This window comes from Mesoplodon mirus (assembly GCF_964341445.2).
Source record: "Mesoplodon mirus genome assembly, chromosome: 5".
In the NCBI taxonomy this organism is placed as follows: Eukaryota; Metazoa; Chordata; class Mammalia; order Artiodactyla; family Ziphiidae; genus Mesoplodon; species Mesoplodon mirus.
This window is the reverse complement of record NC_138980.1, coordinates 16,407,161-16,420,659: the sequence shown is the minus strand read 5'-3', so window position 1 is coordinate 16,420,659 and position 13,499 is coordinate 16,407,161. Positions and strand designations below refer to the sequence as shown.

General features: G+C 40.4%; 1 protein-coding gene across 3 annotated transcripts in view; it reads right to left on the bottom strand.

Moving 5' to 3' along the window:
• Positions 1-13,499, bottom strand: part of CREBRF (CREB3 regulatory factor) — a 65,810-nt gene that overhangs the window by 30,850 nt on the left and 21,461 nt on the right. For all 3 annotated transcript variants that reach the window (XM_082620525.1, XM_082620524.1, XM_082620526.1), the window contains exons 2-4: positions 8,928-9,123; positions 6,526-6,651; positions 3,959-5,045 (exon numbers count right to left, since the gene is read on the bottom strand). In XM_082620525.1, the coding sequence (XP_082476651.1) occupies positions 3,959-5,045; positions 6,526-6,651; positions 8,928-8,936 (1,222 nt within the window). In that variant the 5' untranslated portion in view covers positions 8,937-9,123. The remainder of the gene's footprint in view (positions 1-3,958; positions 5,046-6,525; positions 6,652-8,927; positions 9,124-13,499) is intronic.

Genomic DNA, 13,499 nt, shown 5'->3' with positions numbered 1-13,499 from the left:
TCATTTTCGGAAATATGATTTTTGAAAATTCTGTTAGATACATAAAGTAATAATTTCTTATTTACTTGTGTTAATGTACCACTTTAAATTAAAGGACTTTATCTTATTCCAGTTATCAACCTAGCTTTGGAAACGGTGCAAGGGCTACCTGCTTCTGCCAGAAATGGCCTTTTTAAAAAGGCCTTTGTTCCATGAGGCCAGGCTACACTGACTGGCTCACAGAGACTCCCCTAGGATGGCTGGCAACACCTCAACACAGGCAGCACCAAACAACACACTCCCATCTTCCCATCAATGTCAAGAACTGGTGTCCCACGTTTAAGTCCACCCCAGCCCAAAGTATAAGGGAAACATTGTCACATACAGCTTCCTCAGGCAACCCATCCCCTGACACTTTATTTGATATGCGCCCTTAGGTGGCCTACATTTCTGGCAAAACACTGTCTCTCTCATTTAACGTACTCATGTATTTCATTCGCAGATGTTTCGTTTGAGGCTTCTAAGAACTGGGTAGGAAGAGGTTATTAACCCTATTTACACAAAGAAACATGCTCAATGGAGGGTTTAAGTGATTTGGCAGAGCTGGGACTGGCTCAGGCCCCATGACTCCAGCTCCAAATGGGCTTCCCGCTTTGCTTGTGCCTATCTAGTTAAATGGTCTAAACAGATTTTTCTCCCCACATATATTCCACAGAGTCATTAGGATTTGGATTTCTTCTCTACCACCCAAATTAATAACCAGTTTTATTTACTTACAAATGTTCAGCATTTTCCCAAAAAAAGTATTTAAGGGTTATCAGTTTTCTTTGACCTAATATTTTAATATTTTCTAATAGCATACACCATGAACTCACAATCACACACACACACACACACACAATGGATTTGTTGAAGTCATCTGCCTTTCAATACAGAGACTACTGTTATCAAGTAGAATGCATGAAAATTATATTCCCAGATCACTGGTCTTGCATTTAAGGTGATTAAATATTTCTCGAAGTGTGTTCTAAGGAACACTATTACTATAAAATATGTCTTCAATCACAAGTGAGTTCTGTAGTCAAATAAATTTTAAGAAACTCTTGTCCTGAATCTTTCTCTTGCCAAGTCACAGTACACATAAGATCAGAAGACCGAGAAATCATGACAGTAAATAAACCCACTCAACTCTAAGTTGCATGAAGATAAGGATCGTGTCTATTTTGTTCATCTCTGCATAGCCAAAAATCTAGTACACAGTGCCTAACACAAAAATAGGCACCCCACACACACAATTTTTTTTTAACAAATCAATGATTTGTTTAATGTAACATTTCCCATGGAGCCTTTTCCATTTTCTTTCCATTTGATGGATCACCATATTGATCTAACTCATTCCTTCCTGACACAGTTACCAAAACGTAGTCAAAAAGGCCTAAAATTCTGATCACACATCTTTGGTTAGTGCAGATTACTGCCATTAAGCTGGTAAAGTCAATCATGAAAATCCTTAGTAGGGATTACAAAATAAACTCCCATTCTGGGGGCCTAATTCTTAGCCTTACAACCATGTAATTCCATGACCCCAAACAGTTGTAGCCTGTCCACAGAATAGGCTCTATTAAAACTTGGGAGCAAGTCCAGAGTAGGGACTGAAACTCCATTTTACACCTTTCCTGGAGCTTTGTAGGCTCAGGCACTGTTGTAGCCAACTGCCAAGAAACAGCATCAAGGGAGCTAGTCATCACAAAAGGGCCTTTGTAAACTGCTGCAAATTAAACCAATCAACCCACTCTGAAGAAACTATAACTATCCCACTTTTCTGCTTCAAAGAATTTCTTCTTGCCTCTCACCAATAACTCACATTTGTATTCTTAAAGTCACTTGTTTAGCTCTTTCTTCCAAAAAGAGGGGAAATTTTCATTAGCAAATGAGAATAAGCCCCCAAGATACCATAAAATATCACTGATCTGTGGATAAAGCATGTCATTCGTTGACATTTGTGAGAAGTGTCCAAGTAATACTAACCAAAGAGGTTTTACTTCAAGTCAACTGGAAGTGAGTGAATTAAATGCCATCCAAACATTTAGCATTGTTAAATAGCACCAAGAAGAGGGCTTCACCCTGACAAATGCCAGCTAACACATCTCTGTTTAAAGCACTGTTGGTTGCTTAACACCAACAAACTCACAAATCAGGGCTCTCCCGCCCCACCCCCAACAAGAGTCAAAAGGCTGAGAAAATGGAAATGAGGGTCAGCCTATCAAGTGGTTTCTCTTCATGGACCTACTCATCTCTCAACACATTTATCCACGTGAAATCAAGTCAAAAGATCAAGGATGAACTTAAACTGGAGTTAAAAGTCAAAGAAAAGCAGGAATTCCCTGGCAGTCCAGTGGTTAGGACTCCACGCTCTCATTGTTGAGGCCCAGGTTCAATCCATGGTCAGGGAACTAAGATCCCACCGAAAAAAAAAAAAAAAGTCAAAGAAAAGCAAAACTACAACCAGAAGTGGAATCAACAGTATAGTCCTTGCCTGCCTTGCTTGGTGATAGTGGGATTTACTGACTCCCTCAGATTTCTATATTCCTTTTAGCACCAGCCGGTAAAGGCATTTTCTTCCCCACACTTTCCACTTCCTAGTTATCACTCCTTGTCTCAACCCTTACCCTCCCTCCTACCCTAATTCTAAATATGGGACTCAAAACAATAGGACTGACCTGTCAGGTTTTAAGGACCACTCATGGAGAGCACTCTGGTCTCCCTATGGGAGGGAGCTATATAACTTACTGCTAACTGCAAAGACAGTTTGAAACACCTCAAAGCAGATTTCATTAACTTGTTGAGAGAAAAGTTTTCCTGCTAAGCAGAAAAGACAATTGTTCTGTCTAGGCTATACTGAGTGCTAAAGTAAACCAAAGAAAAGGCATAAACCCTTTTCCTCCACCTTTTCCTTACTTGAAAATCCACTCAAGTCAAACAACTTAATTGTGTCAAATGCATAAATCGAAGCATTTGTGCAATAGAAAGATTTCACTAAGAGAAAAGTCTCTGGGCAATAATATGCTTCACTGGCTACAATATAGCTACTATGGCTGAAAAAGCTTTCTGAAAATTAAATACCAATGTTTATATACTGCCTGAAATTCCAACAATGAAAGGGCTCTCTTTCACAATTTATATTTTTCTTAATAACTTGGTCTTTTATGTAGAAGTTATAGTACCAACATTATTTTTGAAGAAAATAACTTTCGCTTAAATGTGAAGATCTTCACTTCTTTGTGCATTTAACTGTGTGCCACTTGGCAACACTGTTTTTCATAAATAAACTGCACAAGCCAACAGTGGCAAGGGCCCAACCATGTACATGCTGAAGTGAACCAGTTCCCCACAGGTTTCATTTTCTTTCTCCCTTTTTTTTATATGCACTGTATATAAATAGAGCAGAGACTCCTTCATGCTCATTAAATTATAGCATGTATTTTTCTTCAATGGAAAAATACTGTGCAAATGAAACATGCAGCAGACACAAAGAAAAAGCTCTCTTTTACCTTATTCATTAAGTAGGCTTTGTTGGTTATTAGGGATGAGTAATATAAACCATCATTGCTTGGTTCACCATTCTAGGGACTCCAAACATACCTCAATTATAACAGAGGGACACATGCAGAAATAGGAATATTTTTTAAACCAATCAATTTTGGCATCTTTGCACAGCTGCTCAAGAGAGTGACAAATCAGATCACTTAACATAAGATAAATTAAGAAGAAGCCCTCGAGGAATCAGCATATGAACTACACATGAGCAAGAGTGATTATTTTAGAGCTGTTTGAATAGATAAAAGCAATTACATATCCAAGTCAAGATACTAAGTCATTTAATCCCCAAACTAAGACAAAGAAAGCATCCACAGCAAAACTTTCTATTTCAAGAGAGTAGCAAAAAGTCAATTCAGTAAGCCTCCAAGCACTACAATACCTGGTTCAGAGAAAGTGTCACTGATGTCATCATCCTTGTCATCTTCATAATCCTCTTCCTCTTCTTCCTCTTCCTCGTTTTCAGAAAGTTCGTGCTCGCTGCCAAATCCTTCATCATGGTCCTCATCGTCAACATCTTCCTCGTCCTCCTCATCTTCTTCAGGACTGCATTTGTTTGGCTGTTCACCCAAGTTGTCAGAGACAAAAAGGGAATAATTGTGCTCTTCTTTTTTCTGGGATGAATCTGAGACCGATGTGCTGGCAGAAAGGCTGCTACTCTCTCCTGCTGCAATAGACACAGGCCCCTCCTGGGGCAGGGGACTGAGTAATAGTTCCTGGGTTTCTTTAAAAGGCAAAGCTGGAGTGGCATGGCCCTGCAGAGGCTCCGTCCCTTTTTTCTCTGGTCTTTTGGCTACGGCACCACAGTAGCAGGTGTTCTCCTTTGCTGCATCTGCATGAACCTGGCTCAATAGAGGCCGGCTCTGCTGCACTGGGTTGATCTTTACCTTTGCCTTTTTCACATAGTCTTTACATTCAACATGAAAGTTCACTTTTTCATTATGATACATGTTGGTCTTCACCATGATTTGTGTGCTTGAAGTGGGTTTACTTGCTTTTTGGACACAGTCTGACAAAGGGACCTCAGCCTGAAGAGTCTTAGAAGAACACACAGGAGCAGCTGCTCTGCTTGCGATCTTTTTACCAGGGAATGATGAGGGCAAGGGATTTTGTTTGACACTGAAAAGTGAATCAGGGTAATAAAGGGAATCAGAAACAGACTGAGAGTCCTCGCTATTAAGCTGGGCCAAAGTTGGAGTTTTACTTATGACCTCTTCATCTTGATAAGGGCTAGAAAAGTCATCGAGACCCAAGTAATCCACTTCTTTTGTTCCCCAGATGTCACAGCTGGTTAGTTTGGTGTACTTCGTTAAGTCTTCACAGTATGTATCCCACTGTTCCCAGTTTGAGGTTAAAGCACCCTCGTTATCCAGGACATCTGTGAAAGACTCGAGATTTTCAATGTCTTTGCAGTCCTCCAAAGAAAGGAAGTTGTCTCTAGGATTTTGCTGGTAGTTCATCTCTCTATCCTGAGAAAGGTTTAAAAAAAAAAAATCACATACCGTAATTGAGGAAAGAATTATTTACCTCCATCCTCACTTTCATGTATCAAATTGATAAATCGGTACTCAACCTGTGGTCTGCTTTTGCAATAAAGACTACTTACATGACACTCTACCATTCCATTTAATATCATCTCCTCCGGCAAGGAAAAATAAAATAGGGAAAATATGTCCCCTGAGAAACTTAGGTATGGTTCAGGGCTCTTGAACTTCACTGTAAACACTCTTCCCGAAAAAAGGTATACATTTCCTGATCTTTAACTTAGAAGGATTTGGGGACCTTCTCAGAAACAAGCTTCAATTATAAAGCAAATAACAAAGGCCTTACCTTCATCACAGAATATGTCTTCTTAACTGAGAATTTAAACATAGAGGTGAAGAGCAATCCAAAGAGAGGTGCAACTCAGCCACAGAAAGATAAGATCTTTGGTAAGACCTGGTAACAACTCTTGGGCATGGGAAAGTACTTTACCTCCTCATGAGTATGATACTCCTCATGAGTAGAGAGACGATTTTTTAAATGTCAGTAAGACTATGCAGCCATTAAAAGGAATGCGGTTAAGCTCTAATGTACTAGGATGAAAGGCCACTTATGACGTTTTTATGTTAAAAAGAGTTAAGTTACAGAATACTGTATCAATGATATGTCATCCAATTTAAAATATTCATATATTTATATATGCATAGAAAATCTCTGTTAGTGGTAATTATCGCTGGAGAGAAGGTTTGGTGGGTGGAGGCTCAGGAAGAAAATGAGGAAATTTTCAGCTTTCCAGTTTTTTTTTGTTCTGTTTTGATTTCTCCATTTGTTCGTGGGGTTTTGGTTTTTTTTTTTTTTTTTTTTTTTGGTTGCATGTATGTCTCTGTGTGTTTTAACAGCTTTATTGAAATATAGTTTATATACCACAAAATTCACCTCTATTAAGCGTACAACTCAATAATTTTTAGCAAATTAACGGATTTGTGTTAGTTTTCCAGTTTTATATATATACCTCCGTGTTTCTTAAGTTGCATGTAATTTAAATTATTCTTAAAGTCTTTTTCTTAAGAATCTTAAGTGTCTATTTACCTCAAGAATAAATGATTAGTATATTCAGATGTTGCTTGGAATTGCTACCTTTGTCTCACATTCTCTGTGTCATCTGCCTTGCTCAATGTTATCATTCCTAAATATCCCAGCTTTAAAGTCCTTTAGCAGTTAGGCATATTAAAAAGACGGCTTCTACCTGCATCATCAAAAACTAGACTTAAGGATATTTAGATAACCTTTCCTCTTACTATTTTCAATGGGTTCATACACCCTTCTAAAATACCAGACTGATAGTGACAAGAATAAAATTTGGCCTGATCACATCATTTTTTCTTTTTAGACATTTATAAATAAAAAAAAGATACAACACCTTTACCTCAAATCGATTAAAGCAGAATCCAAGAAAATGTTACTTACCAGTTCATACATGAAATCTGGATCTGAACTGTTTGCTAAGAGATCTGTGCTCATCAGAGTCTGTTCTGAAAAGGTGTGGCTTCGAAAGGCATCCCCAAAAGGCGGATCCATTCCGCTTACACTAGGCTACAACAGAGTGATTTTAATTTTGGAAAGTTAATGACTGCTTCGAGACCAGTTTATTACACACAAGCCCCACCCTCACACCAACTAATAATTATCTTTAAAACAATTTTGTATTTTTCCCTGCTTTTTAATTTTAGTACATTTAAAATATCTAACTAACATTAAACTATGGACTTATATTAGGAAAATAACTAAGATGCATCAAACGTTGGAAAAGGAATAGACTGGAAATTGTTAATTATACCTAACTTCTAAAAACTAAAGCTTATTTAGCCACCAGAGTCAGCATGTAGTACCTAATGAGTACTTTTATTTATTAGCTATGTAACATTTCTTCAAATTCATCTCTAACAACACTCACTGTTCTAACTCCAGAAAGTGGAGAATCTCCTGCCATTTCTTCGGGTCTGCAGAGGTAGCAAGACAGTCTCTATACTCCTAAATGAGTTCAATGTCTTATTTCCCAAAACAAGTGTAAGACCATTTGGGCATCTCTAGTCCAACAAATCCCTCCAGGAATGTGATGGAGACAGGATCAGCCAAATATCAAAAAATCTGCTGAGTGAGGCCAGTAACTGGGGCATGAACTCAGTAGCCTTAATCGTGATCCCTGAGAAGGATACAATTTCTATGATAAGTAAGAAAGGGAGAAGAAAAGACTCGGCACCCAGAGTTGATGCTCCTTCTTTTCTCTTTATCCCCCCTTTACCATTTCAAGGTGTAAACAAATCACTTCAGAGTGAAGTTCGGGCTAAGACTACTAAAGTGGCCCAAACAAGTCAAAGTCCTCACTTTGAAATCTAACTTGGATAAAGGAAGAAGATGGGAAAGAATACAAATTCCCTGTTTGCCTTTTTGTTCTTCTCTTGCAAGTTTCTGTCAAAACTTTAAAAATTATATTAGTCTACTTGCTTATATTTCTCTATTCATATACTTTCTACCTACCACAGACTGACCCCTTTTCACACACTCTTTCACCATGTTTTCCTCCATGGGTACTTCCCATCCCATTCTTTTCTTTCTCTTACTTTCCGCAAGCTCGCCAGGTTGCAAGCTCAAAATAAAGTGTTTTATAGACCTAAATTCAAGTATTCAATAAATAGCGAATGAAACCTTGAATGGGAAAGAACTCAAAATGGGTATCTGCAGTCCGCTTGGTATAGTGGTTGGGGTGGAGGGAGGCCACTGGTCTTTTTACTGTCAGCTAGCAAACCCCCTTTTGCCTCCGCTGCCTGCCTCCAAATCACTGGACCATCTCGGCAAGTTGCTGATTTCCCATGCTCGAGGCACAGTTCTGCCTGGCCCCACATAAAGCCACCTCAGAGTCCCTGCCCTCTCATTATTTCTAGGTTTCTCCCCAGCATAAAAAGGGGAGGGATAGGGCTTCCCTGGTGGCGCAGTGGATGGGAGTCGCCCCTGCCAATGCGGGGGACGCGGGTTTGATCTCTGGTCCGGGAGGATCCCACGTGCCGGAGCGGCTGGGCCTGTGCGCCGCAGCTGCTGAGCCTGCGCTCTGGAGCCCGTGCTCCGCAGCAGGAGGGGCCGCCGCAGTGGGAGGCCTGCGCACCGCGGCTAAGAGTGGCCCCCCTCACCGTGGCTGGAGAGGGCCCGCGTGCAGCAGTGGAGACCCAACACAGACAAAAAAAAAGGGGGGGTGGTGGTGGAGGGATAAGACCTAACCACTGGAGGGGGAAGGGAAGAAGTTTGGATATGCAGAATAGGGACTAACAGGACTTCGTTTATTGTTTCGGTGACTGCCTCAAACCAGAACTGAGCAATTCAAAGTAGTTACCATGACATAAATAGATACAGTTATCCTTAGACATGTTTTGTGGGAGGTATAGGTATGTATGTATGTATGTATGTATGTATGTATGTATGTGTGTGAAAGAGAGAAAGGTTGAAGTCCCTCACCATTTCCTCCTAACTGAATTCAATGGGCATGAAGGGAAAGGAAAATTGGGAAACTAGAAGAAGATAGAGGGGATGCAAATGGGCTTTCTGTGGCAGAGTAATTTTCAGGGGAGTTGGTTTAGCCCCCATAAAAGCCAGCACCTCTGCTACCTTCTAACCAACTTCTTCGCATTGCTCCCTGTGCCAACCTCATTAAATTTCAAAGCTATAGCAAAGGAAGGACATGTATTCAAAACCAGTTGAGATCAGAAGCAAAATGTCTTTAAAAGATAGTGTAACAAGTTGTGTTAAGATTCAGAGAACTTACTGAACCAACTGCAGTGGGAAAATATAAAACTCTGCACCTACTCTGTATGATTTACCTGAGGCATTTCCAAGCCCAGATCCCGTGAGTCCGATCCCAAACTTCTTTTTTTTCTCGGTTGTAAGTTCCTTTCCAGCTTTACTTTTAATTTCAAGATCAAAGATGATTTTCACAATGAACAGCAGGTTTCCCAGATGCCTTCAATTCAACTGCTTATATCACTGTTGTTGTTTTTCTAATAATTCTGTGCGAATCTGTCAACAACACAAAGTAACTTCACTGAAAGCCACTAAAAACAAGTTGACCTTTCAAAAATAACATTAACAAAGAACACTTTAAAGGAGTTAAGTACTGTGATTGTACTATCAAGAATGTAGGCCATTTTTTGGTACCAACTATTCTGAAATTCACCATCCCTCCCTTTATCTGTCTCTACAATAGGACTGGTCAATAACCAACTGGCACCATAAAAAAAAAAAAAACGCTGACAAAATTAACATAGGCCTGGGACTTCCCTGACAGTCCAGTGGTTAAGACTCCATGCTTCCAATGCAGGGGGCGCAGGTCCGATTCTCTGGTTGGGGAACTAAGATCCCACATGCCCCATGGCACGGCCAAAAGGAAAAAAAAAAATTATTAACATAGGCCCATCTTTCCTGTGATCTAAAAATGTATTTTACTTAATGTTAAAATAAACCTCCCATTCTCTTCATGTTTTGTATGAGAAAACATAATGTCTCAGCAATTCTATCTACTGTATAATCATTACTGCTAAGTGAACCTACATCTTATATCTCTCATAAATGTACAAGAAGAGCAACGAATATGTATCACCAATAACAGAATTTAATATATCCTCTACATTACATAAAATCATGTTCATATAATGGTATATGCAACATTATTCTTTGAGTTATAAGTGAAAGCTGTCCTTGAAGTAAGAATTATTCCAGTAAGCTCTGAACGTGTATGTTGAGAGCGGAAACGGGGATAAGGACTACTTCGCAGAGTGGTTTCAAGGGTTAAATTAAATGACTGCAAGTCATCTGGCACAGGGTCTTGACTGTGGTAGAAACTGACAGGTTAGTTCCCCTTTCCCTCCTCTGTGAAGGCTTTAATCAAGAAGAACTAAACAGCTATACCCACTTCATCATCTCTTCCTAGATAAGTGGTCCTCAAAGTGTGATCCCAGGACCAGCAGCATCAGCATCAACCTGGAAATCTGTTACTAATGCAATTCTTGGGCTCCAGCCCAGACCTACTAAAGCAGAAATTCTGAGCGTAAGGCCCAGTAATGTGTTTTAACAAGCCCTCAGGGTGATTCTGCTCCTCTCTAAAATCTGAGAACCTCTGCTTTAAACTGAACTTCTTGCTCTTAATTCATTCTAGATGCAGTATCATTTCTTAGACTGATGTAAAGAGCCAACTTAAGCTACGCTGCCCTCTGTAGTTAACACATTCTCTGGCCTAGAGCTTTAGAGCGATACATCAATTTCAGAGACCTCTTGCTGAGCAAATAAGAGATAGTCAACAGGGACGCAATAACTGTTCTACTCAATTAGATTAATAAATTGACTATCATTTGCATTTCCTAGATCTTTGCTGGGCTTTTCCCACTAGTGGGCTGTCATTCTCAGTGCACTGTTCTAGCCTAGGAAACACCCTCAGGTGCCCAACCTGGGCCCAGAAACATAATTAACTATGCGTCTCAATCCAGTGCTACAGTTTAAATGGACTGATGCCTGCCTGTGCCAAAGGCTAGTTCTGGCCCAATTCCTCCTTGGACATACTGCTGACACGTACTCTCAGTCCTAACTCTTCCCATGATTTCTGTGAGAAACAAGGTCAGTTGCCTTTTCCAGACCTATTACTTAGACCCCCCCCAAAAACCAAATTATTCAAGTGATGCCTTCAACAAAGTGGACTAGTATAATCCTGGTCTATAACCTTGGATCTGGGAGAAAAGTTTGATACTCTCTAAAACCTGAAACTTACCCTTTCTAGCAACAGGGCTGAAGAATCAAGAAGAGATTGATCTTCAACATATATATTTTGGCATGTATTTATTGACAACCACTATAGAGACCATGTACCAACAGCTTGGTTTATCAGGAAAACACTGCACAAAAAAAGGGCTAAGTTCTAGTCATTGCTCTCACTTGCAAACTCTACAATATTGGGTAGGTCAATCTTTCTAAGACTCATTTTTCTCATCTATATAAAGAAAATAATATTACTCCTGGCTACCAAATTTTCTAAGCCATAAAACTTCCATACAAATACAAATATTTATGTAAAACGTTATTTTAAACACTTGGCATTGAAACAAATTTGTCAATGCAGTTAGCAAAAAGAGCACTTGTTTGGAAGACAAGAGACCTGGATTCCAGTTTTGATTCCATAATTAAAACTAAACAGGAGAGTGGCCAAGATGGCGGAGTAGAAGGACCTTAAGCTCATCAACTCTCACAAGCACACCAAAATCACAAGAATCTGCAGAACAATCATTGTTGAAAAAGATTGAAACCTACCAGAAAAGATCCTCTACAGCTAAAGACATAAAGACAGAACCATGAGACTGGTAGGAGGCGTGGACTTACAATATAATCAAATCCCATATCCCCCAGGTAGGTGAACCCCAAACTGGAGAATAATTGTATTATAGAGGTTTCCCCACAGGAGCAAGAGTTCTGAGCCCCATATCAGGGCCCCCAGTCTGGGGGTCTGGCAACAGGAAGAGGAGCCCCTAGAGCATTTAGCTTTGAGGGACAGCAGGGCTTGATTGTAGAAGCTCCACAGGCTTGGGGGAAATAAGACTTCATTCTTAAAGGGTGCACACAAAATCTCATGCACACCAGGACCAAAGACAAAAGCAGTAATTTCACAGGAGCCTGGGCCAGACCTACCTGTTGGTCTTGCAAGGTCTCCTGGGAAGGTGGGGGGCAGCTGTGGCCCACCCTGGGGACGCAGACACTGGTGGCAGATACATGGGGGAGGCTGATATATTGGCACCAAGACCTGGTCACACCCAACAGCCTGTAGGCTCCAGTGCTGGGATACCTCAGGCCAAGCAACAAGCTGGGTGTGGACACAGGCCCACCCATCAGCAGACAGGTTGCCTAAAGACTTCCTGTCCACAGCTGCCTCTAAACACAGCCCTAAACATGGCCCTGCCCACCAGAAAACCAAGACCCAATTCCACCTACCAGGAGGCAGGCACGGGCCCCTCCCACCAGGAAGCCTGCACAAGCCCCTGGACCAACCTCACCCACCAGGGAAACAAACAAAATTAAAGAATACAATAACTGAAATGAAAAACACACTAAAAGGAACCAACAGTAGACTAAATGAAGGACAAGAATGGATCCGTGAGCTGGAATACAGAATAGTGGAAATCACTGCTGCCAAACCAAAAAAGAAAAAAGAATGAAAAGAAATGAGGACAGTTTGAGACCTCTGGGACAACGTCAAGCATGCTAATATTCACATTACAGGGGTCCCAGAAGGAGAAGAGAGAGAGAAAGGACCTGAGAAAATATTTCAAGAGATAATAGCTGAAAACTTCCCTAACCTGGGAAAAGAAATAGTCGCCCAAGTCCAGGAAGTGCAGAGTCCCATACAGAATTAACCCACAGGGGAATACACCGCAACACACTGTAATCAAAAGGACAAAAATTAAATATAAAGAGAGAATATTAAAGCAACAAGGGAAAAGCAACAAATAACAAACAGGAGAACTCCCATAAGGCTATCAGCTGATTTTTCAGCAGAAACCCTGCAGGCCAGAAGGGAGTGGCACAATATACTTAAAGTGATGAAAGAGAAAAACCTACAACCAAGAATACTCTACCTAGCAAGGCTCTCTTTAAATTTTGATAGAGAAGTCAAAAACTTTACAGACAAGCAAAAGCTAAAAGATTTCAGCACCACCAAACCAGCTTTACAACAAATGCTAAAGGGACTGCTCTAGGTGGAAAAGAAAAGGCCACAACTAGAAACAAGAAAATTACAAAATAAAAAATCTCACTGGGAAAGGCAAACATACAATAAAGGTAGGAAATCATCCACACACAAAGCTAGTAGGGAGATTAAAAGATAAAAGTAGTAAAATCTGGACTTCCCTGGTGGTGCAGTGGTTAAGAATCCACCTGCCAATGCAGGGGACACGAGTTTGAGCCCTGGTCCAGGAAGATCCCATGTGCCGCAGAGCAACTAAGCCCGTGTGCCACAACTACTGAAGCCCGTATGCCTAGAGCCCGTGCTCTGCAACAAGAGAAGCCACCACAGTGAGAAGGTTGTTCACCACAACGAAGAGTAGCCCCTGCTCGCCACAACTAGAGAAAGCCCGTGCACAACAACAAAGACCCAATGCAGCCCAAAATAAATAAATAAACAAATTTTTTAAAAAGTAGTAAAATCATTTGTATCCAGCAATAAGCAGTTTAGGGATACACAAAACAATTAGATGTAAAATAGAAAATCAAAAACAGTAATCATCAGGGGAGGAGAATACAAATTCAGGGTATCTAAAATGCGTTTGAAATTAAGAGATCAGCAACTTAAAATAAGCACGTATAAATATAGACGCCTATACAAAAACTTCACGGTAACCACAAAACAAAAATGCATA